The sequence below is a fragment of the Paramisgurnus dabryanus genome, chromosome 9, assembly GCF_030506205.2.
Source record: "Paramisgurnus dabryanus chromosome 9, PD_genome_1.1, whole genome shotgun sequence".
NCBI classification, from domain to species: domain Eukaryota; kingdom Metazoa; phylum Chordata; class Actinopteri; order Cypriniformes; family Cobitidae; genus Paramisgurnus; species Paramisgurnus dabryanus.
Genome location: NC_133345.1, coordinates 36,727,714 through 36,749,311, shown reverse-complemented (window position 1 = coordinate 36,749,311; position 21,598 = coordinate 36,727,714). Strand labels below are relative to the sequence as shown.

At 37.6% G+C, this 21,598-nt stretch overlaps 1 protein-coding gene across 5 annotated transcripts in view; it reads right to left on the bottom strand.

Annotated features, from left to right (window-relative positions):
* pclob (piccolo presynaptic cytomatrix protein b) overlaps positions 1 to 21,598 on the bottom strand; it is a 93,936-nt gene that overhangs the window by 16,374 nt on the left and 55,964 nt on the right. For 3 of the 5 annotated variants that reach the window (XM_065283537.1, XM_065283535.1, XM_065283540.1), the window contains exons 18-30: positions 19,777 to 21,467; positions 17,533 to 19,678; positions 14,929 to 14,955; positions 11,684 to 11,772; positions 11,392 to 11,467; positions 11,080 to 11,205; positions 7,589 to 7,697; positions 7,229 to 7,296; positions 6,157 to 6,368; positions 5,978 to 6,028; positions 5,559 to 5,689; positions 2,102 to 2,128; positions 164 to 257 (exon numbers count right to left, since the gene is read on the bottom strand). In XM_065283537.1, coding sequence (XP_065139609.1) covers positions 164 to 257; positions 2,102 to 2,128; positions 5,559 to 5,689; positions 5,978 to 6,028; positions 6,157 to 6,368; positions 7,229 to 7,296; positions 7,589 to 7,697; positions 11,080 to 11,205; positions 11,392 to 11,467; positions 11,684 to 11,772; positions 14,929 to 14,955; positions 17,533 to 19,678; positions 19,777 to 21,467 — 4,847 coding nt within the window. The remainder of the gene's footprint in view (positions 1 to 163; positions 258 to 2,101; positions 2,129 to 5,558; positions 5,690 to 5,977; positions 6,029 to 6,156; positions 6,369 to 7,228; positions 7,297 to 7,588; positions 7,698 to 11,079; positions 11,206 to 11,391; positions 11,468 to 11,683; positions 11,773 to 14,928; positions 14,956 to 17,532; positions 19,679 to 19,776; positions 21,468 to 21,598) is intronic. The other 2 variants (XM_065283538.1, XM_065283539.1) reach the window with 2 other exon arrangements.

The window sequence follows — 21,598 nt, the reverse complement described above, 5'->3', positions numbered from 1 at the left end:
ACACTTAATGACAGTTGTCATAAACGTGCATAAAATCTCCTTCATGTTCATGACACGCGTCATGTCATAATTATAAAGGGGTCATGTCAGTCTTATGCAAACCCCTTTAAGTAAAGTGTTACCGAATTTTGGGTGAACTACCCCTTTAATTCAACAAGTTTACCTGCTCCAGATGGATGTTTTTATAAATGACAGTCTGGTTCCACTCCGGGTTCTGAGTCTTCTGGATATATTTAGTCCTCCTTTTGTTTTCAGCACTGTTGAGGTTATTGTGACAAGACACAAGGAGCACTATTACAATTATTTCAAATGGAGATGCAGAATTTCTCCATCAACACTTGGCAGTGCAGAAAGATGACCTCTCAGGATGCAACAATGATGCATCTACGGTTCATGCCACCAATGATGATGATGACATTATCAGATCACAGTGTGGAAAAATGTCCATGTCTGCATGAGTTTATGGGCATACACTGTGCAAGCGAACAGCAGCACTAGACTCATATACCTCGAACCAAAACATGAATGATCTGTTTACAATGATGCCTGGGCGAAGACGGTTCCCAATGACAGGCGATGAAATATTATGTCTTTAGATAACTCGCTATAGTCTGATTAAACTGTATTGCACATATCCTTTACAATGACATCAATCCCAAAATGCATCACAACAAGCTAGGAGAAAAATTGAAATCCAATGGCAGACAAGATATACTTAAATTTCATTCAGTACTAAAAAGGACTGATAAAAATAGCTCAGTGTGTATAAAGAATTATGTTAGCCAACATTTCTGTGCTACATATATTTTGGCATCAATATAATGTAAAAAAATCCCACTGCCTATTATAGTAAGGATGCAGCTCACTAGTTTTGTGAACAGAGCCTTAAAGGATTAGTCCAGTAAATCCAGATAATTTACTCACCACCATGTTATCCAAAATGTTGATGGCTTTCTTTGTTCAGTCGAGAAGAAATTGTTTTTTGAGGAAAACATTCAAGGATTTTTCTAATTTTAATGGACTTTAATGGACCCCAACACTTAACAGTTTTAATGCAGTTTAAAATAGCAGTTTCAAAGGATTCTAAACGATCCCAAAAGAGGCATAAGGGTCTTATCTAGCGAACCGATTGTCATTTTTGGCAAGAAAATTAAAAAATATGCACTTTTAAACCACAACTTCTCGTCTTTCTCCGGTCCTGTGACGCCTAATACATCATCACGTCAAGAGGTCACAGATGACGTATGTGAAACTACGCCCCTGTGTTTACAAGTGTGCCGAAAGAGGACCGTTCCGACGTTGTTGTATGTGGAATGATACTAATTAATGTCTTTGTGTCAGTTTATTGTTTAAAATGGTTCGCAAATGTGCGTTTCATATATGTAACACGTACCCTTTCAATGTCCTTACGCAATTACGTGAGGTCGGGCTGGCTCATCACACAGCTGGAAGAAGACGAGAAGTTGTGGTTTAAAAGTGCATGTTTTTTATTTTTCTTGCCAACAGTGACAATCGTTTCGCTAGATACGACCCTTATGTCTCGTTTGAGATCGTTTAGACTCCTTTGAAACTGCAATTTTAAACTGCATTAAAACTGTTAAGTGTTGGGGTCCATTAAAGTCCATTAAAATGAGAAAAATCCTGGAATGTTTTCCTCAAAAAACATAATTTCTTCTTGACTGAACAAAGAAAGACATCAACATTTTGGATGACATGGTGGCGAGTAAATTATCTAGATTTTTTTTTTTTTTAAGAAAATGGACCAATCCTTTAATGTGCTCATATGAATTGTATGGCAATCAATGTCCATGCTGCAAAATCTCATTTGAAACATATTTAAAATTGGTGCCACCATTCTCACTTTTGCAAGGATGGTTATAAGAACTATTTGATCTTTACATATATCAAAACCAACTTCAGAGGTAATGTGAACTTCAGAGGTAGAGGTTTGCTTTTGAGGTAGATCTGAGACACACCACAAATGAGGTTCACCTTGTATGACAGCTAGATAATGATAAAAGAAAATCCAAAGACAAGACACACACACAAACACACACTAATGAAACAGCAAAAATGAAAAGAAAAAGAATCGCCACGCTACCTTGCGTTCTGGACAACCATGACTTGGCTGAACCAATCCAGAGATTTGTACGAATGCAAAGTAAAAGCATACAGACAAACAGACAATGGTCAGAGAATCCAAAACTGGGGAAAACACACACCCTCCAAACTGGAAAGGAAAGCTTGCCCCTGACGATCTGGGTGGATTCCAGTTTTTAGCATCAGACGGAAAGATCATCTGCACAGGTAATATGGACTCATAATCTCATAAACATGGCAGATATGGCCATTAGGAGATGGTAGATATAGGATTACACACCCCATACCGGTGGAAGCCATACTGATCGGCCTGTCTCCACACTTTAGTGATTTCAGTCCGAGACACTGAGCTTGATTACTAGGTGCATGTTAGGAGAGGAAGAGTAAGCTAATAAAAATTGACTTCTCTTCCACTTTAGCGTTCCAATAAGTCAGAACTAAAGGAGTAAGGCTATAGAGAAGTTTTTAGCCTAGTGGATGAGCATGTTATCATTGGGAACATACAGTATTTGTATGCCTAGTGTTTCACTGGCTTAATGTTGTACTTTTGTATCCTGAATTATCCTCTTACCACCTAAATCTGACTCTTTGACTCAAATATTCCACACAAAGTGGGGTGTTTTTTGGAAAAAGGAGGGGCCTAAAATAAAAAAAACTAAAGTCAAGATTCAGAAAAATATTAGACAATAAATTAACCACAATACAACACTTACAGGGGCGTAGCAGACATTTTTAATAAAAGGTAATTATGTCCCTAGCACTTTTTTGACCCAGTTCCAAAATTATTTCTTGTGTGGTTTTTTACCTAAGCAAACTAACACTCAGCCAATCATACGTAAGTAAGTGTCTGCCATGAGCTCCAAATCTCCTATTGCTATTGTGATTTATTTCACGTTCGACTTCTCTTCGCCCTTTTGGCGGTTTTGGGACATGTTACATGCATCCCATAAAAAGCAGAGGACAATAACATTCTTATTTCAAACACACCCTGTACGTATGTGTTATGCTATGGTGGAATTTCTATGTTATGATATGACCTTACACCGTGTTTACACTGGACGTGAGTCATGCAACAAAAGTCAATGGAACCCATTAAGAATGAGGCATGATCATAAAAATATTATGTACACTCACCTAAAGGATTTTTAGGAACACCATACTAATACTGTGTTTGACCCCCTTTCTCCTTCAGAACTGCCTTAATTCTACGCGGCATTGATTCAACAAGGTGCTGAAAGCATTCTTTAGAAATGTTGGCACATATTGATAGGATAGCATCTTGCAGTTGATGGAAATTTGTGGGATTCACATCCAGGGCACGAAGCTCCCATTCTACCACATCCCAAAGATGCTCTATTGGGTTGAGATCTGGTGACTGTAGGGCCATTTTAGTACAGTGAACTCATTGTAATGTTCAAGAAACCAATTAGAAATTATTTGAGCTTTGTGACATGGTGCATTATCCTGCTGGAAGTAGCTGTCAGAGGATGGGGACATGGTGGTCATAAAGTAATGGACATGGTCAGAAACAATGCTCAGGTAGGCCGTAGCATTTAAATGATGCACAATTGGCACTAAGGGGCCTGAAGTGTGCGAAGAAAACATCCCCCACACCATTACACCACCACCACCAGCCTGCAGTGTGGTAGGCTGATGGATCCATGTTCTCATTCTGTTTACGCCAAATTCTGACTCTACCATCTGAATGTCTCAACAGAAATCGAGACTCATCAGACCAGGCAACATTTTTCCAGTCTTCAACTGTCTAATTTTGGTGAGCTCATGCAAATTGTAGCCACTTTTTCCTATTTGTAGTGGAGATGAGTGGTACCCGGTGGGGTCTTCTGCTGTTGTAGCCCATCTGCCTCAAGGTTGTGCGTGTTGTGGCTTCACAAATGCTTTGCTGCATACCTCGGTTGTAACGAGTGGTTATTTCAGTCAAAGTTGCTCTTCTCTCAGCTTGAATCAGACGGCCCATTCCCCTCTGACCTCTAGCATCAACAAGGCATTTTCGCCCACAGGACTGCCGCATATTGGATGTTTTTCCATTTTCACACCATTCTTTGTAAACCCTAGAAATGTTGTGCGTGAAAATCCCAGTAACTGAGCAGATTGTGAAATACTCAGACCGGCCCGTCTGGCACCAACAACCATGGCACGCTCAAAATGGCCTAAATCACCTTTCTTTCCCATTCTTCAATCAGGAGATTGTCTTGACCAGGACCACACCCCTAAATGCATTAAAGCAACTGCCATGTGATTGATTGGTTGATTGTATAATTGCATTAATGAGAAATTGAACAGGTGTTCCTAATAATCCTTTAGGTGAGTGTATATTATGTCCACAAAGGTCTCAAAGTGTAAGTCTTACAAGGTTATTTAAATTTGAGTATAATATAAAAAATTGGTTCCTGAAAGCCAGTCTCAAACAGAGAAGATTTGTTACTTCCGGGTGGGTACTTGGATAGCTGTTACTCAGAGAAAAGCTGCAGCGGGGTTAGTTCACATCAAGTCACAGCTTCTAATGGAAACACCGGATAGAGAGGCAGAGTGGTAGATCTAATGCAACACATATTAAACTACAGATAAGAAAAAGAGCCATCAAGTGCCTAGGTTAAGAAAAGAGGAAAGATGAGGAGAAACGTACAGAGGATAGAAGTATGTATACTCCTTTATATAATGAAGTATAATATGTTATTATCTAGCTTGCTATGCAATTACACATAGAGCAGCATTATTATTTTTTTCTGTCCAACTAGCTTATGTAAAATTGACTACCCATTCAAAAGTTTAAGGATCACTTTCACATATTAATATTTTTCCACATTTAATAAAAAATTGTATAATAGTTAATAAATGTATTCAGAAATATATTTGTTAGTTTAGTGCAAGGTTTTAATAGGCCTTAGTTATTTAAGATAAGGTTAAGAAAATATTTACTTACTTTTATAAAATAATGCATACATTAAATAATAGAATTTAAACAGTGCATTTACAGAAATATTGCACTTTTTTGAACGCTAAAATAGCTCTGCGGTCTCCAATGAAATGTCAGTCTCAGAAATGGCACAAAGACATTTTGAGTTTGAGACCCCGGCTGTAAGCTATCATGGCATATTCCCAAACCTACCACTGGGTGCTATAAAGTGGCAATTGGTATATAGATTGTATTATGTGAATATAAATGTATTTACTTTGTCCATAACATACATTTGTTTGGCCTTTGAGGGTCACTTCACCTCAGAGATGCCCCCCCCCCACACACTTTTAAAATGCCTGCTAAGCCCCTGAACACTTATATATGCAGACAAAGACAAACATTAAAGAATTTGAGGTAGAGATTTGGTACAGCTTTCACATCTCTCTCTCTCTCTCTCTCTCTCTCTCTCTCTCTGTGTTTCTCTCTCTCACACACAGTTGCTTGCACAAACACACAGAGATGCTACAGAGATACTCACCCTCTCCCTGGTAGAAGATAGACTTTAACAAAAGGATCTGTGTATCCGTTGTTTTCTCTAGGTGCAAGACTTCTTGCTTGTAGCACATGAACAATCAAGTTACCCATGTTCTTGTCATAGTTGATTTGAAGCTGAGAGAAAAACATGAATATGGCATAACAGATAACATTCAGTGCATTCAGCTTTTACTCTTATACAAGTTTATGCACTGCAGTATAAATCCAATCGTTTATAAAAAAAAGTGGAGTGTCCCTTTAAATAAAGGTTAAAATTTGGTTTCTTTGCAGCAATGCAATAGTAAAAACATTTTCACAAAAATATCTGTGTCAGAACATTATCAGTAATTCTTCCCTTTCTTGTAAAAAACACCAGAGTGAAAAAACTGAACAGATGATGTGAGATATAACACACAGACTCACTTGTATTTCACCAGTGATTGGATGTGGTTGTGACTTCAGGGCCTCTGTCGACTGAAACACGAAAGAAAGGAAATTAAACCCAATCCGCTTTCAATCTAATTTGCAGTAGCCTTTAGACAGAACATTTAATATTCACTCTACATAAGATTTTACAGACGCACACACACAGTGTGCAATACCTTGCTGCTGTGGCGCTTTTTGCTAACGGATGGGGAGCCCGGTTGTCCCGGGCTGGGAACACCACTGGAGGCCCCAGATCCTGTGGCTGAATGCAGGTGTCCGGCTCTCTCCAGTGCAGACAGCACCGAGGTCGGAGCCTGCTGTTGGGAAACCTTCTGCAGCTCTGCGGCCAGCTGCTTTGGGTCAACACCTGGAGAACGTTGACGTTCACCTTCACAGCATACAGTATGAATGTACAGTTGTTGTAAATAACACGCAACACTCTCATATCCCGGTTGATTTCAATTTACAGATCAATACAAACACCATAAACTCAAAGTAGCAAGTGTAAATGACTATTGAGCAGCTTTTAACGTTTTTTATGTATTTCCACCAAAGTGAACAATAAAGCACATGAATCAGGTTTGTGATAATAGATTTAAGTACTAAAGTAGAGTTAAGTACAAAAGCATTAAAACACGTCACACTTAAACTTTTTTAATACTAGCTGAACATAATCCAGGGTTGCTTTGTTCATATTTTACTATTCAGAAATAGAAAATAGCAGCCTAACATCAAAAGAATAGTTCACCCCAAAAATAAAATTTAGCAATGGGTTTTTGTAAGGAAATATCTTTCAGACTTTATTAACTACAGCTGTACGCCTGTTCAAGGGAGAGTCGGTCCGACATTACAAAAACCCAGCTTCTGAAGACATTTAAAGGGCACCGAAGAAAATCAAAACGGCATGTCTAATGAGACTGCTTTTGTTTAATGTGGATTAAAAAACAAAATGTTTTTTCATCGTAGGGTGAAATTTGGACACATTATGTCAAAGTGGATTTTGCATTATAGGTGCCCTTTAATAACAACATGGATTAATTACTGATGGATGTATGCACTTTACAAAATGGGGCACTATTGTAAAGCTGAAAAGAGCCAGGATTATTTTTAATATAACTCACATGACTGTGTTTGGCATACCCCTAGGATGGCTTCAGAATTAGTAAAATATGGGCTAATTTTCAAATTTCTTTCAAGGTGATTTAATTCGATCCATTGATGTTAATGCAAAATGTTGGAAACACTCACCAGCTCTCAGCTGTGTATGGAGGTCTAGTTGTTGAGGATGCTCGATGTCAGACAGCATGTTTAGGTCCCTACACAGCAACAACAAAAAGCCATGTTTGCTTGAAGACAACAAATGAACCTTTCATTCATTGATGTGAATCTTACAAAAAATACTGCTGCCCTGACATTGTACAGATTGTAGCAGCATGGTCCTTTTACTGTATATAAAATATGTGACATGGTTAATATGGCACTCAAAGGTATTTTAAATAACGCTATTGTATAACAGTAAATGCCAGACATACATAGTTTTACTATAGTATCTTCTGGTACCATTTTGTAAGATTGAAAGCTTTATTCCCAAACATCAGCGTAACTTACAGGCGCACACATATTTCTGCCTCTCCACATTGTTGCCCCACAATGCTTTGCACCTCTTCATATGTTTTTCCCAACAGAGAGATCCCATTCCACTCCAGAACTTGCATTCCTGAAGAACAGAGTAAAATATTTAAGTATTTACAGACACTCGCAAAACAAATCTTGGCAAACAGTAAACTTTTTAGACATCCCTAAAGATATCATCTATATTTACTTTTCAAAAGCCTTAAATCTAAAACTAAAGCTTTTAGGTTAAAAGTACCGATGTCATAAAATTATTCAGCCAGAAAAAAAGAAAGACAAATGTCAGGAATTTTTATGACTGACTCATACAGAGATAGAAAGTTAAAAGTGATTTTTTTATCCCAGAGGGGAAAACAATCACTGAATTACCTACACAGACACAGACGTCTTCACATTATTATGCCTGTCTAAACACTCCACTTACTACAAGAAAATAGTTTTGGAGCTTCAGAGATGGAAACAAATGCAGAAGAGTAAAGTCTTTTTAAAGCGACACTGCAAACTCAAACCCACTCCAGGCCACAGCTTCTGCACTTACACAAATGAAAGCGAGTCTTCAGATAACCCCTCTGCATTCGGAGCGCTTCAGTGGATGATAACAACAGAATTAAATTTCAATGTTTTTCTGCTCCGCACAATCAGTTCCCACTCAAAAGCCTTTCATAAATGTTCAGCAGGGACGTTATTCATATCTTCACTTATGATATTAGCACCACCAGTCGGAAATCATTATTTTAGCTTTGATGCTTGTAAGTAAAAGATTTAAGCGTCATTTGCTATATTTTTACTTGGCCAAACAAATGAGCTTTCAAATCAAATCAGATCAGATCATATTAGATAAAGCTTGAATGTAAAAAAAAATTATAACACATAATACATATACACTCTCAAAAACTGCTTATTTTATCCCAGCATTGGATCATAACAGGACAAACCCAACCTTTTGGGTTGTAATTATCCAACAGTATGCTGGGTTGTTTTAACCAATTGTTGGTTCAAATATACATGTAAACATTTGCTGGGTTAATCAAATCCAACAACTGGATTTATGTTAAACATTTATTCATGCTTATTTCATGTCCTAGGATATGGAAATAATGTGTTTAAATTATAAATATATTATAATATAGAATTTTGTGAATAAAATGATTAATAAAACCCTTAACAAATAAATCATTTTATTCTTTACATGTTGCAAAGTAAAGGTATGCATGTATACTTTGTGCATTTCTGGGTCAAAAAATAAATAATAAATCCATATCTATCAGTGTTTTTTTATTCAGCTACATGGCATTTGCTTTAGCGTGGTAGCAGAAACTATTAAACTGTATCAAGAAAAGCACATACTAAAGATAACAGATGCAAGTAATCTACCAGCAGATCAGTGCTTTCATATCTAAAAGACAAAATAAATAAAAAATACAAAGACTTTTACACGGCAAAGGAAACATATCTGTTTCAGTTATGTTCTGTCACTATTTACATGCAATTTTAATGAAGGCATCATCATATCAACAAGAATGAAACGATGTATAATAAAACTTTGATCCCAAAATTGCTACCACACTATCAAGGGTTAAATGAGAATGCTGAGTGTTTACTAAATTGCATGTTTTGAAATCAAACCCCCGACTAGGTTTTCACCCGAAGCTAAAGCGTGTGCAGGAAGCTAAGCTTGTATCACAAGAGCTCATTTAAATTGACAGTGCATGCTGAACCAGCACCTGTCAACAAGAAGAGCAATCAGAACACAACAACTGCATCCGTACTGAAATATTAAAAGACAAAGATACTTTAAATGGTTATTTCTCAGAGTACAACATCGCACAAACACTTTAAACCAGCAAATTAAAATGCTTATGCTTGCTATAAAGACTTTAGCATAAAGTACATGGGCAATTTCAGCATTATGGATGTGACTTTGCACTCAAAATTTTTTATAGAATTTCTTAGGGAATGCATTTATTACCAATATATTAGACGATCTGTTTATATTTTCACAAACCCTTAATGATAGAGTTGAAATCAGAAAATATCAGTTTATACTGATATTGGAAACATGCATGTGTTATGGATATGACAAAAAAATTCATTATGCTAATTAAAATGCACAAGCTAGAAGCAGTAATACCCAACAAATGAAGATGGAATGGCTTTTCAAAAAAACATTTAATACTTATTTAATTTATTTGAATTGTTCCATTATGGACTTAACTACAGAGTATAATAAAAAAACCTTTTTTAATGGGTATTTTGTAACTTTTTAAATTTTAACTTCCAAATATTTACATTTGAGTACGGAGCCCCTAAAGGGGATCGCACACCGGCCGCACCGTTCAAAAAAAAATCGAACACATTGTTTTCTATGAGTATACGCACACCGGCGCCGCCAGGTGGCGCCTGTCCGCGCCGTCCAGCTGTGACTCAGGAAGTTGCTCAAATCCCTGTCACACCACACAGCGCCACTCACATAGTTTAACATTAAATAACATCATATTTGTCCCAAATCATTAACGATTAACATTGGCTGCTAACGTATATTTTGCATTTTGAAGTAGACGCTATCTGACAAAGCTCGCGCTATTTAACGTGCACTTCCGGTTTACAATACCTCCGAGTTGTCCTAGACGCCACTAGACGCGGCGCGACGCTGAGCTGCGCGGCCGGTGTGCGATCCCCTTAAGGGGACATGGAGACAAAATTAAATAAAGTTTAAAGCGAAAGTTTCATGTGTGCACATGAAACTAAACTTTAGATTTTTTTTACTCCAATGTCACCTTAGAGGCTCGGTATCTGAGATATCAGTATGGTTAAAAACTTTCGGTAAAAACTTTACTTTTCATGATAAGGTTGATATTTTCATGTAATTGCCCATATATGATCTTTAAGGATCAAAATATGTACCCATTGGGCTCTTCACTTTACTGTGAAAACCCAGCCAAAGTAAATTATGCGATTTACTGATCATATCTTTAAATAATTTATTATAATGCAAACAACATTATATAAAAATACAACCTTAATATCTTTAATACTTACTAATTAAATCAATTATTGAAATCAAACTTTAATGTAACTAATCTCATAATTTGATTGAATTTCACAGAAATAAAAACTTTATGTTTTTTTCCCATTTATTACCAAATAATTGTTTCTTTGTTACACTGAAAAAAAAAAGATTCATTCAATTTACTCAATTTGTTTAAGATAATAAGTGGTTGCAATCAATTTATTTAAACTACATTTAAACAAAAAAATTAATAGGAAGGCAAAAAAAAATAAAAAAAAATCTTTGTTTTAATGCAGCTTAAATAAATTGATTGCAACCACTTACCTTAAAATAATTTAGTAAATTGAATGAATATCTTTTTTTCAGTGTAAATACTGAAATATTTTTTCATTTAAAATATTTAAAAATTGAGCTTTTTTTCAAAAGTTAAAATGTAGCATAAAAAATAAATTCTTACCTTCAACAAGTTTTCCCGACTGCTCTGCAGATCCTCCTGCTGAAACCCTGGCAATATATGCTCCGATCTCTCTATTGGTCCCTGGAATCTCTTTCCCACCAACAACTCTTATTCCCAGACCACTCCCTGAAAACATATAAATTAAGTTTAGCTGATAATTGAATCCTAATTAAAGCGGCTTAGTAACACAAGTCCTTAATTTGATCTCTTGATCAATACAGAGTACTCCATTTTCCATACAGTAATTCAGTTTTTTTGGCCTAATTGATTACACTATGGATCTTGTGGAGTTATTGCTGTGTGTAAACATACCTGAGACAGTGTGGTCTTTGGGGTCCCGCTGTAGTTTGATGCGAGTGTGTGGGAAAGGGAAATGACTGCCTTTTACCTACAACAATGAAAACAATACACAGAAATATATTAAGAGATATTAATAAAGGTTCATTATGGAACCATTCAGCCAAAAATGGTTCTTCTACACCTTTATTTTAAAATGGTAACCTAAAATTCACACCCATAATGTTTGTCTAACATGAACATTGGTGGAGGACTCACAAAATAGCGTAATGTAAAACCACAGTAACCCATTGGGCTTCAACCTCACCTGTCTTCTGTCCAGGGCCTGGAATGCCTCTGGTCCACCACGGCGAGGTTTGTCAAACCAGTCCGTCTCTTCATGCTGAAGGTGGTATGCTAGAAGACAGGAAAAAAGCCACTGTACGATCACAAGTGATGAAACTGAGGCACGTGTCCCACTCCACCACTTTTCTTCCAACCATCCCTTCACCACCCCACAGTTAGCGAATTTCTTTGCTAGAATCACTGACTACTTGGGTGAGGGCTTCAAAGAACAACATCCATGTTTCAAGCTGACCTATATATCACAGGATGTGTTTGTTTAGGTATCCCGACCCCAGTGGAGGCAGTGGAAGAGTCTGGTGAATGTAGGAAAAGTAATGATCTGAGACATGTTGAAGGCATGCACACATGAACATGCATGCTGTGTCTCTTTAGGTCCGAGCTACACATCATGCGCTGAACATTTAATAAAGAACTGCTGTGGGGTCTTAGCCACAGCAGATATACACACATATCATACAGTGTGAAGATGAGATGTCTCACCACATTTTTGATGTTTAGCACTATTATTAGTGTACTGTATTTAGCACACTGTAATCTAAATACTCCAACTAATATGACTACAGCTTCTACAAAACATACAGAACTGAATTTACATATACAGCGGGGAAAATAAGTATTTGACACATCAGCATTTTTATCAGTAAGGGGATTTCTAAGTGGGCTATAGACACAAAATTTCCACCAGATGTAGCCATCAAGCCAAATATTGAATTTATACAAAGAAATCAAATCAGAACATTTAAGTATACAAGTTGAGTCATAATAAATAAAGTGAAATGACACAGGGAATAAGTACTGAACACACTTTATTTAATACTTTGTAGGAAAGCCTTTGCTAGACGCCTCTTGTATGAAGAGACCAGTCGTCTGCATTGCTCTTTAAATCTGGAAGGTTCCTCAGGCTTTTTTTATGAACTTTGATCTTCAGTTCCTTCCATAGATTTTATGGGATTTAGGTCAGGTGATTGACAGGGCCATTCAAGCAACTTGATTGTGTTTCTTTTAAACCACTTCATTGTTTTCTTGGCCTTGTGTTTGGGATCACTGTATTGGTGAAATGTCCACCCTTTTTTAATTTTCAGGTTTCTGGTGGATGGCAGAAGTCCAAATGTTTGGGTACATTTCTCCATTCATCCTGCCTTTAATAATATGAAGTCTGCCAGTACCCCTTTGCTGAAAAGCAGCCCCAAAGCATGATGCTTCCACCCCCAAACTTAACTGTTGGTATGGTGTTCTTGGGGTGATGGGCAGTGCCATTTCTTCTCCAAACATGGTGTGTAGAATGACTGCCAAAAAGTTAAATCTTCCTTTCATCTGACCATACTACTGTATAGTCTCCCAATAATCCACAGGCTTCTCCAAATGCTCTTTTGCAAACTTTAACCGAGCCTCAACATGCTTTTTGTTCAGCAATGGAGTCTTGCGTGGTGAGCGTGCATGGGTGCCATGGGGGTTCATTGCATTGCTTATAGTTTTCTTTGAAACAACAGTACCTACTGATGCAAGGTCTTCCTGAAGTTCTGCCTGGGTAGTTTCTATGCCATTTTGCACCTTGTTCTCTTCATGTTTCAATAATATTTCCCTATGTCGTTTCACTTTATTTATTATGACTCAACTTGTATACCTAAATGTTCTGATTTCTTTGTAGGAATTCAATATTTGACTTGATGGCTACATCTTGAGGAAATTTTGTGTCAATAGCCCACTTAGAAATCCCCTTACTGATAAAAAATGCTGATGTGTCAAATACTTATTTTCCCTGCTGTACTTCAATCTGCAAACTACTTACTATCACCTTCTGACACAATGTTAATATGTAATATTTGAATTATTCTAGAGGAGACTGCACTGTGAATAGTCTTAACGCCCCAACTAGGTCCAAAGGGGATGAACCAAACCCACTGCGTTGTAATTTAACCTATACAGTGTTGTTTTAATACAAATGCTAGGTTGGTTTAACCCTTTATTGAGTTAAATATTAAAAAATTCTGGGCAAATTTAACCAAACAGCTAGGTTTGTCCCAACGCTGGATTCAAAACAACCCCTATCATTTGTATTATACCTAGTGTAACAAATCATAACACCCACCAACTACCCACCATGGTATTTTGCATATTATACACTTTCTTTAAATACTACAATTTCCCTGAATACTGCAGAAACATCAGCACATACCCAAAATACATTGGGTGAGCGTGTCTTCTGTTTTGTGTACTAGGCATCTTGCACAAACCTGCAGCTGTCTAGATTACAATACTCTGTAAGCATTTTTTATGCTGCACCACTCTTGAGATCCTAATCTGACTCCTAACCAAGTAAAAAGAAAACTGATATTCTGTCCATCAACAATGCAAATGTCATAAATCAACAATGCATTAACTTAAAGGGACACTCCACTTTTTTAAATACTGTTTGGTCATTTGATTTTTACCGTTTTGGAATCCATTCAGCTGATCTCTGGGTCTGGCGGTACCAATTTTAGCATAGCTTTGCACAATCCATTGAATCTAATTAGACCATTAGCATTGGGTATTAGACGGAAAATTAAAAGTTGCTATTTTCTAGGCAGATATGGCTATTATTATGCCAGAATGAGAGTATAGTTCCTAGCCATATGTGCCTAGAATATCGCATCTTTTAATTTTGTCGGTCTTAGTACACGATTTAACTATAGAAGAGTCAAGTTTTAATTAGGAAAAATATTGAAAATCTTTGGTTATTTTTGAGCCCAAAGCTAATGGTCTAATCAGATCAATGGATTGTGCTAAGCTATGCTAAAAGTGGTAGCGCCAGACCCAGAGACCAGCTGAATGGATTCCAAAACGGTAAAAATTTAATTTTTAACTCTAGGGGAGCTGGAAAATTAGCATATATTTTTTTTTTTAAAGTGGGGTGTCCCTTTAATTACACAAGCGCAATCTTCCAAGTGAATGATGCGGTACCTGAGAACGTAACTTTGACACAGCAAAAACTGGCATTCTGGGACACTCCTGCTACAGTATGCAAATATACAGTATCGACATGTACGTGCCCTGGTTGATATAATCAGGCCATGTCAGAGACATTGAGGAGTGTAGTGATCATGAATACCAGGATGGGTCTGATGTGCACCACTGAGAAATGCCCATCACTCAAGACTATGGCACACATGAAAGTAGGTTTATGCTTAATGACTGATTTGAAGGTTGTTGAACAGCAGTTCTCACCTTTCACATTCCAGCTAGGACCTCCAGCTGTAGTGCAAACATTGTGTTTCAAAGAATTCACAGTAAAATTAGCCTTTATACAGAGATTTGAGCTAATTTGTGCCAATAAATACACATCTATATTTACTGCCCGATTGTGATTACTAATACATGCAATTATCTTTAAAACAGTCATTCCCAACCAAAGCCATCTGTAAATCAGAAAGTTCTTGGAAACATTTAGATTTTGCATTGTTTACTAATAAACCTGAAATGATGAACTGTGCATTTTTAAGTAGGCTAATGTCAATTTTCTTATTAAAAAGACTGATAATGCCATCTCTAATCTTGTATAAAATGATTTAAAAGTAACACATTTCTGTCGATAAATGGTATTTATGGATTAAGGCTGACACACAAAAGGTTGGGAAACACTGCCATAAAGAACATACAGTAAAAACACATTACAGTCCTGTTTGGGATCTAAGATAATAGTCTGGTAGTTGTAAGATTTATAGTACACAACTTTTAACAGAGTTGCAATTACGAAATCTTTGTGATGCTAATTTTTTAAACAGTGTTACAAACATTCTTAAATGAATAGTAGATTATTGAAATATAGTTAATGCAAAACAACAAAATGGCTAACTGTTTAGCACAGACAGAAATGTACCTGTCACTTATGAACAACCAAAGTAAAAATCGTGTTTACAGTAGTGAAGCTCTAAAAGTAAATGTAAAGCTTGCATTGCTGTTAAACAACATTGCAAGAAAGTTTATCACACTATAGTCTCAAATTAAAATTACAAAGTCCTGTGGAAAAACATTCAAAACTGTGTATTTTGGTGTTTATACTGTCATCCCCCAAATACTTAAATTTTAAGTGCATCACTGCAAACACAGTTTATGCTTAAATTTGTCCTTAAAGTTATGCATGCTGTTATTACAGTACTGACAGCACCCAAAACCTACACTGTAAAAAAATATTTTTTTTGTTTAATTAACTCAGCATTACAAGTCATTTTAACTTTCTATTATTTATCTTGAATAGAGATTAGTTGTTTTAACTTATAAAATATAGTTGAAATATTTTAGTTGTAGCAATTCATCTCTTGTCAAGATAAATAATAGTAAGTTGAAATGACTTGTAAATTTTTTGTTGATTAAACAAAAAAAAATGTAAGGCAGCAAAGATTTTTTTTACAGTGAGAACTTTCATTCATAAGGCAGGATGGATTCTACAAGCAAAAGCTAAATAGTTGCTTTGAAAACACAAATAATTTCTGATAAACTCACAATAAAGCCTGGGGTCACGTCTGCCCCTTTGTTTTGTGGCAAACAATATATATACATTTTATTCAATTTTTGCACTGTTTACTTGCATTGATTTTTCATCATCTTTATGCTAAACTTTCCAAATGGCTTGCGAGATCTTACTCCAAGAGATTTCTAAATCTGTTGCAACATTGGCATTACAAACAAATTTAAGTATTTAATATGCATGTTTTAATGTCTACAAAACAAATGATCTATAACGCAAACCTTTACAACACACATTCACTTCAAGAAAAGGTATAGTAAATATTTAGTACAAAGGCATACATGAGAGAATTCACTGTATACCAATTTAATCTGAAATTAATGTTCATGTAACAAGTGTTAAAAATGATTGATGATGAAAATTAAAAACATTCATGACAGACAGTAATGTGACATCATTAAAAAGGTAAATTAAGGCTTGAATAGGAAAATTTAAGGTATGAAATGAAGCACTAAGTAAAAAACAGCTTATAAACTAAAAATATTTTATAAATGATGTCAAGCGCTAAAGACACATGACACTCATTTAAATTAAACACCTCTAAAATTAAACACACGTCAAATGTACAAAATTTTCCATTCTAGTGTCCACAAGGACAGCATGAGGAAATGTGCATTCAATACATAAGATTTGTCCAATCAATGTGATGGCACATTCATTTCTACAGCCTGGAATATTCTATTACTGGATTAATGAAAACCAACCAAGCTGAGCCAGGTACTTCCATGAATACAAAATTTGAAAATGTCTTCACCAAAAGATAGAAGTTTAATTATTACTTAAGTTAATGCCCTTATCAATAGCCCATAGCTGCTGGAAAAAGTACCCTGGGAACATTTATATTCTACACTCTAAAAAATATTTAACTCAAGGCTGGGTAACTATAGGACAGAACACATTTCTGGGTTAAAATGACCCAAATAATGGCATTTCCTTTTTGGTATCTGAGAAAAATATAGTACAATGCTTCCTAAGATAACTAGTCACCACTTTCAGTACTATGCAATACTGTGAAATAAATAAAATGCAGTCAAATTTAGGGCTGTAAAAATATTAGAGACCCATTGTGTATAATTAAGGATAACTAAATAAACAGGTGTGTTATATACCAAAATCTTAAATGTAACAAAAAATTGCATTTTGTTTGTTGCAAGTTGCAAATTTGTATTTTTCTAGCATGCATTTGTACATAAAAAGTGTACATGTGCATATGGAAATTTAAAGTATAAGTAAAACACAATGGAAAACATGGAAACAAAAGTAAGTAAAAAAGTAAGTAAAGATAGATCTCATAACAAATTTACCTTCACTATCAGACATGGCCCCTTGAAGGTCATCCTTTAAAAAAACAATGTCTCGTTCATATCCACTTGTCCTGGATTCCTCTCTCATGTGCTGTTGGACTTCTGGAAGAGAATGACTGGAGCCGTACTGGTCCCGTGAGTCTGCTGAGATAGGTGGAAGTGGGCCTGCAGATGCCCTGGCCATTCCCATGGGCTGACCAACAGGGCTCAGTGGACTCTCCTCTTCAGAATTTTGTGCAACAATGGGAATTCGACCCCTGCTCTGACTAATCGGCAGACTTGTTGGTTTAGCCCTTGCTGAAACATACTGGGAGTCCATACCCTCCCCTTCTGTTTTCAGTCGTAGTGAGGAATTTGAGAGGTCTGTTTTGATAGACAGGTCCAGTCCATATACAGAAGAAGGTCTAGAGGAGGGCCTTGACCGATTGCCACTGGGGTATGTACCATCCTCATGAAGGGATGACCTTATGGTTGGTCCTAGGTGAACAGACTGTCCAAAGTTGAGTGATTGAGCAAGGTTAGCACCAAGTGCTGAACCAAGATATTTCTGTTGTTCAACAAGGTTCTTTCGAAGACCAAATGTGATCTCGTCCTGCAAGAGCCTTGCTCTGGCAGACAGTCCACCTACTGATGAGCTTGCAGAGGCCAAAAAGTTGCTGTAGTCTAACTCAAGGTCCCTGCTCTCTTGAATGGGTGAAAACTTTATTATTTTAGGGTCAATCAATGCTTTCTTGTTCTTCAGCTGTTTCTGGTAAAGAACTGATGCAGGGAGTTGCTTGGCAGCTTGTTTCTCTAAAGTTAATCTCCCTATGCTATATTTTTCAGCTTTTGGGAAATGCCTAAGGCTAGTGTCAGAGTGGAGGTAGTGAGGCAGTCCTGCGAGCTGCTCAAGACTTTCTGTACCTCGCCTAAACTCGTGCTTAATTTGCTGTTTTAACATTTTTAATTCATATGGCTCCTCCATTGAATCTTCTTCTGCTTTACCATATGAATGCAGTCGGGATGCAGCCTGAAGAGGGCCAAGAAAATCTGCCACATCTGCCGCTCGGCGAACATCAGCAGTCCGGAGCAGTCGTTCAGCTTTGCCAATATCCTTATCAGCAATGCCGAAGCTTGAACCAAGGCTTGAGGACCCTTTGGTAAGTTCTCCGATGTCATCAATCAGGACATAGTTTCTGGCATTGTGGTGATCCAGGTCTGCATAGAAGGACTCAGCTGATATGCTAGACATGGGGCTGCTGGCCATGCTGGCTCTCTCCTCAAGGCCCATCCTTAGGTCAAGGTTACTGTATTTACCGCCAAGATGGGAAACTCCGTAGGCACTCTCTGTGGACGTAGGGACAATTAGGATGGGCTGGTTGCGTACAACCTCATAGTTAGTTGTAATCTTTGGCTCTAAATCAGACAAAGTAGTCTGACGAGGTTTCTGTTGCATCAGTAGGAGTGAGGAATGGTCATAGCCAGTCTGCTGGGACTGCTGGTTTAGTGAGGGCACAGATGAGTAGATAGATTGGTAAGGGGACACCTGCTGATGATAAAGAGACTGCTGGTATAAATTCTTTTGTGGATACTGACCTGGTGTTTGGCTTTGGGAATCATACTGATAATGGGAATATGGGCTTGTAAGTGAAGCATACTGAGACTCAGCCTCACTCTGTGGTGGGATGAACTGATCTAACTCAGACTGTGGTGCAGTCCGTGGCCGCTCTACTCCATGACCATTACCTCGTGCCTCTCTGATGTTGCTGACCTCACTATCTGACATGTAGTCTCGTTCCTCTGCCACACCTTGTAAGTAGGCTCTCTCTCTCTTCTCTCTCTCTTTCAGTAAAGCCTCTTTTCTTCGATTTATACCCATCTCCAGATATCTCAATTTAGCATCTATCTCTTTCTCCTCCTCATCAAGTTCTGCCTGTATCTTACGGAGTTTTGAGGACTCACGTTCCACCAAATCCAGCTCTTTGTCTATGTCTTGCAGGATTTTGGCCCGTGCCATAGTGGTGTTTCTACACATTCGCCTTCTGGCAGAACCAGAGGTGTAGCCAGAGAGGCCGATAATGGTGTCTTCTTCTGGTGGTGGATGAGGTAGTGTGCGTTTAACTTTTTTCTGAGAGCCAACTGGAGTAGCGCTCTGAGAACTCTTGGTCTGTTGATGACAAATAGAAATGCAATCATACTACCAACACACAGTAACTTGAAATGTAAGTAATAATAATAATAAGGGTAATTTTGTGCAGTACTTACTGTGTAGGTGTCTGAGTACTGGTACATCATTCTGTTCTCTGTTGTTGGACTATGTGACTTAGGGTCACACAGAGATCGCTGTGAAGTCTGTAGTGATCTTGGGCTACTCAGATGTTTTGACGATTCAGCAGTAAGCATTTTCTGTGCACTTTTGCCAGGTGACACTGGAGAATGTGGAGAGCATAATACCTTTGGAGATTTGGTAACTCCAACATTATCAGCAATAAGGTGTGTGCTAACACTTGTCTCGGTGAAAACTGAACGTTTTTTGTCTTTGTCAGATGTAATATCTGAGTCACTTTCTGTTTGGCCATCCCTGTGAAAATTGACTTTAGTGTCCACCTGAGCCCGGACCGGAGATCTCCTAATAGTCCCTGAATGTTCTGTTTGAACTGAAATCTCTGCTACAGTCTGAATTGCAATACTTGACACCTTAGAGCTTTTACCCTTCTCTCCATCAGTATATCTACTAGAACGAGACCTGCGTCTGCTCCGAACAGGGACGTCCCATTCATCCTGATCCTCATCATCAGTTTGCGCACAGCTGTCTGTACTTCTCTTACATCTTCTTCTTCTACCAGGAGGAATCCTCTCAACATCATCTTCATCATCTGTTTGAACACCACTTTCAATGAATTTCTTCCCACTAAAATCTACATTTTGATGTTGCTTTGCTGTATCAGGCAGGTTTGTAGACATCTGCATTTGCTCTTTTGTCTGAGCACTCACTGACATTGGAATGTTTGAATCATACTGAGTAAAAGCACCAGAGGTGGTTGTTGGCCAGTTATGACCAAGTGTAGTGTCATTAACTGTCACTGCAGATGGCATGGAGTTTTCATCCCTTACTGGCAAGTACTGTCCATTATCTTCACCAGCATATTTAGACTCAAGTATAATGTCTGAGCTGGTAGGTGGGGATTTCACTTCACTTTGTCCAAACCCATATGGATATACCTTTTGCTCTTCTAGTTGTTGCTGGAGTTGTTGCTGCAATCTATGAATTTGCTCCAACTGAACTTGCTGCTGTGCAAAAGTTTCTTGTTGAAGAATTATATGGGCTTTTCGTTCCTCTTCTTGATGCATTAGAAGGTGTTGCTTCATGTTCTGAAGCTCTTCCAGCTCTTTCTGAACAATGAATTGTTCTTGCTCACGGTAGCGCTGTATTTCTTGTCTTTCCCATTCAAGCTCTTCAGCGAGACACAGCTGCTTTAACTTTTCCAATTGTAAAAACTCATGTTCAGCCTTGTACTGCTGGCTCTTGCTGTCATCCAAATCAGGAAAATTTGGAGATACCAATGTGTCTAGAGAGGCTGCTATTGCCTCAAGGGTAGCATCAGAGTAGAGCTCAGGAAAGACTGTCAGTGAAGGAAGGAGACTGGCCAATGCAGAAGGTAGACTATCCTTTGATAAATCAAATTGTGGAAATATTGATTGGTCTGTGCCTGTGGTATGAATAAAGTCATATGGAGTATGCTGATTTTGACTATTGTACGTTGTGCTAAATATTGAACCTGGCTGGGTAGTAACTGCATATGTGGATGGCACAGGGGCACCAACCGATGAATAAACAATGCCATTTGAAGATCTTAGCAAACTATTCATGCCAAATGAGGTTCCATCAGAATGTGTAGCAGCGGTGATCCCAGTAAATGCCAAAGTGCCTTTCTTTGAATAGTCTAAAGCTTCATCTGTCAGGTCAGGAAAAAGAACCAACAGCAACATCAGTATTGAAATTAACAATTGCTCTATTTCCCAGTGCTGAAGCCATGCAGTATTAACTAATGAACAATGAAATGAAAACCAAACAGCATGCAAAGAT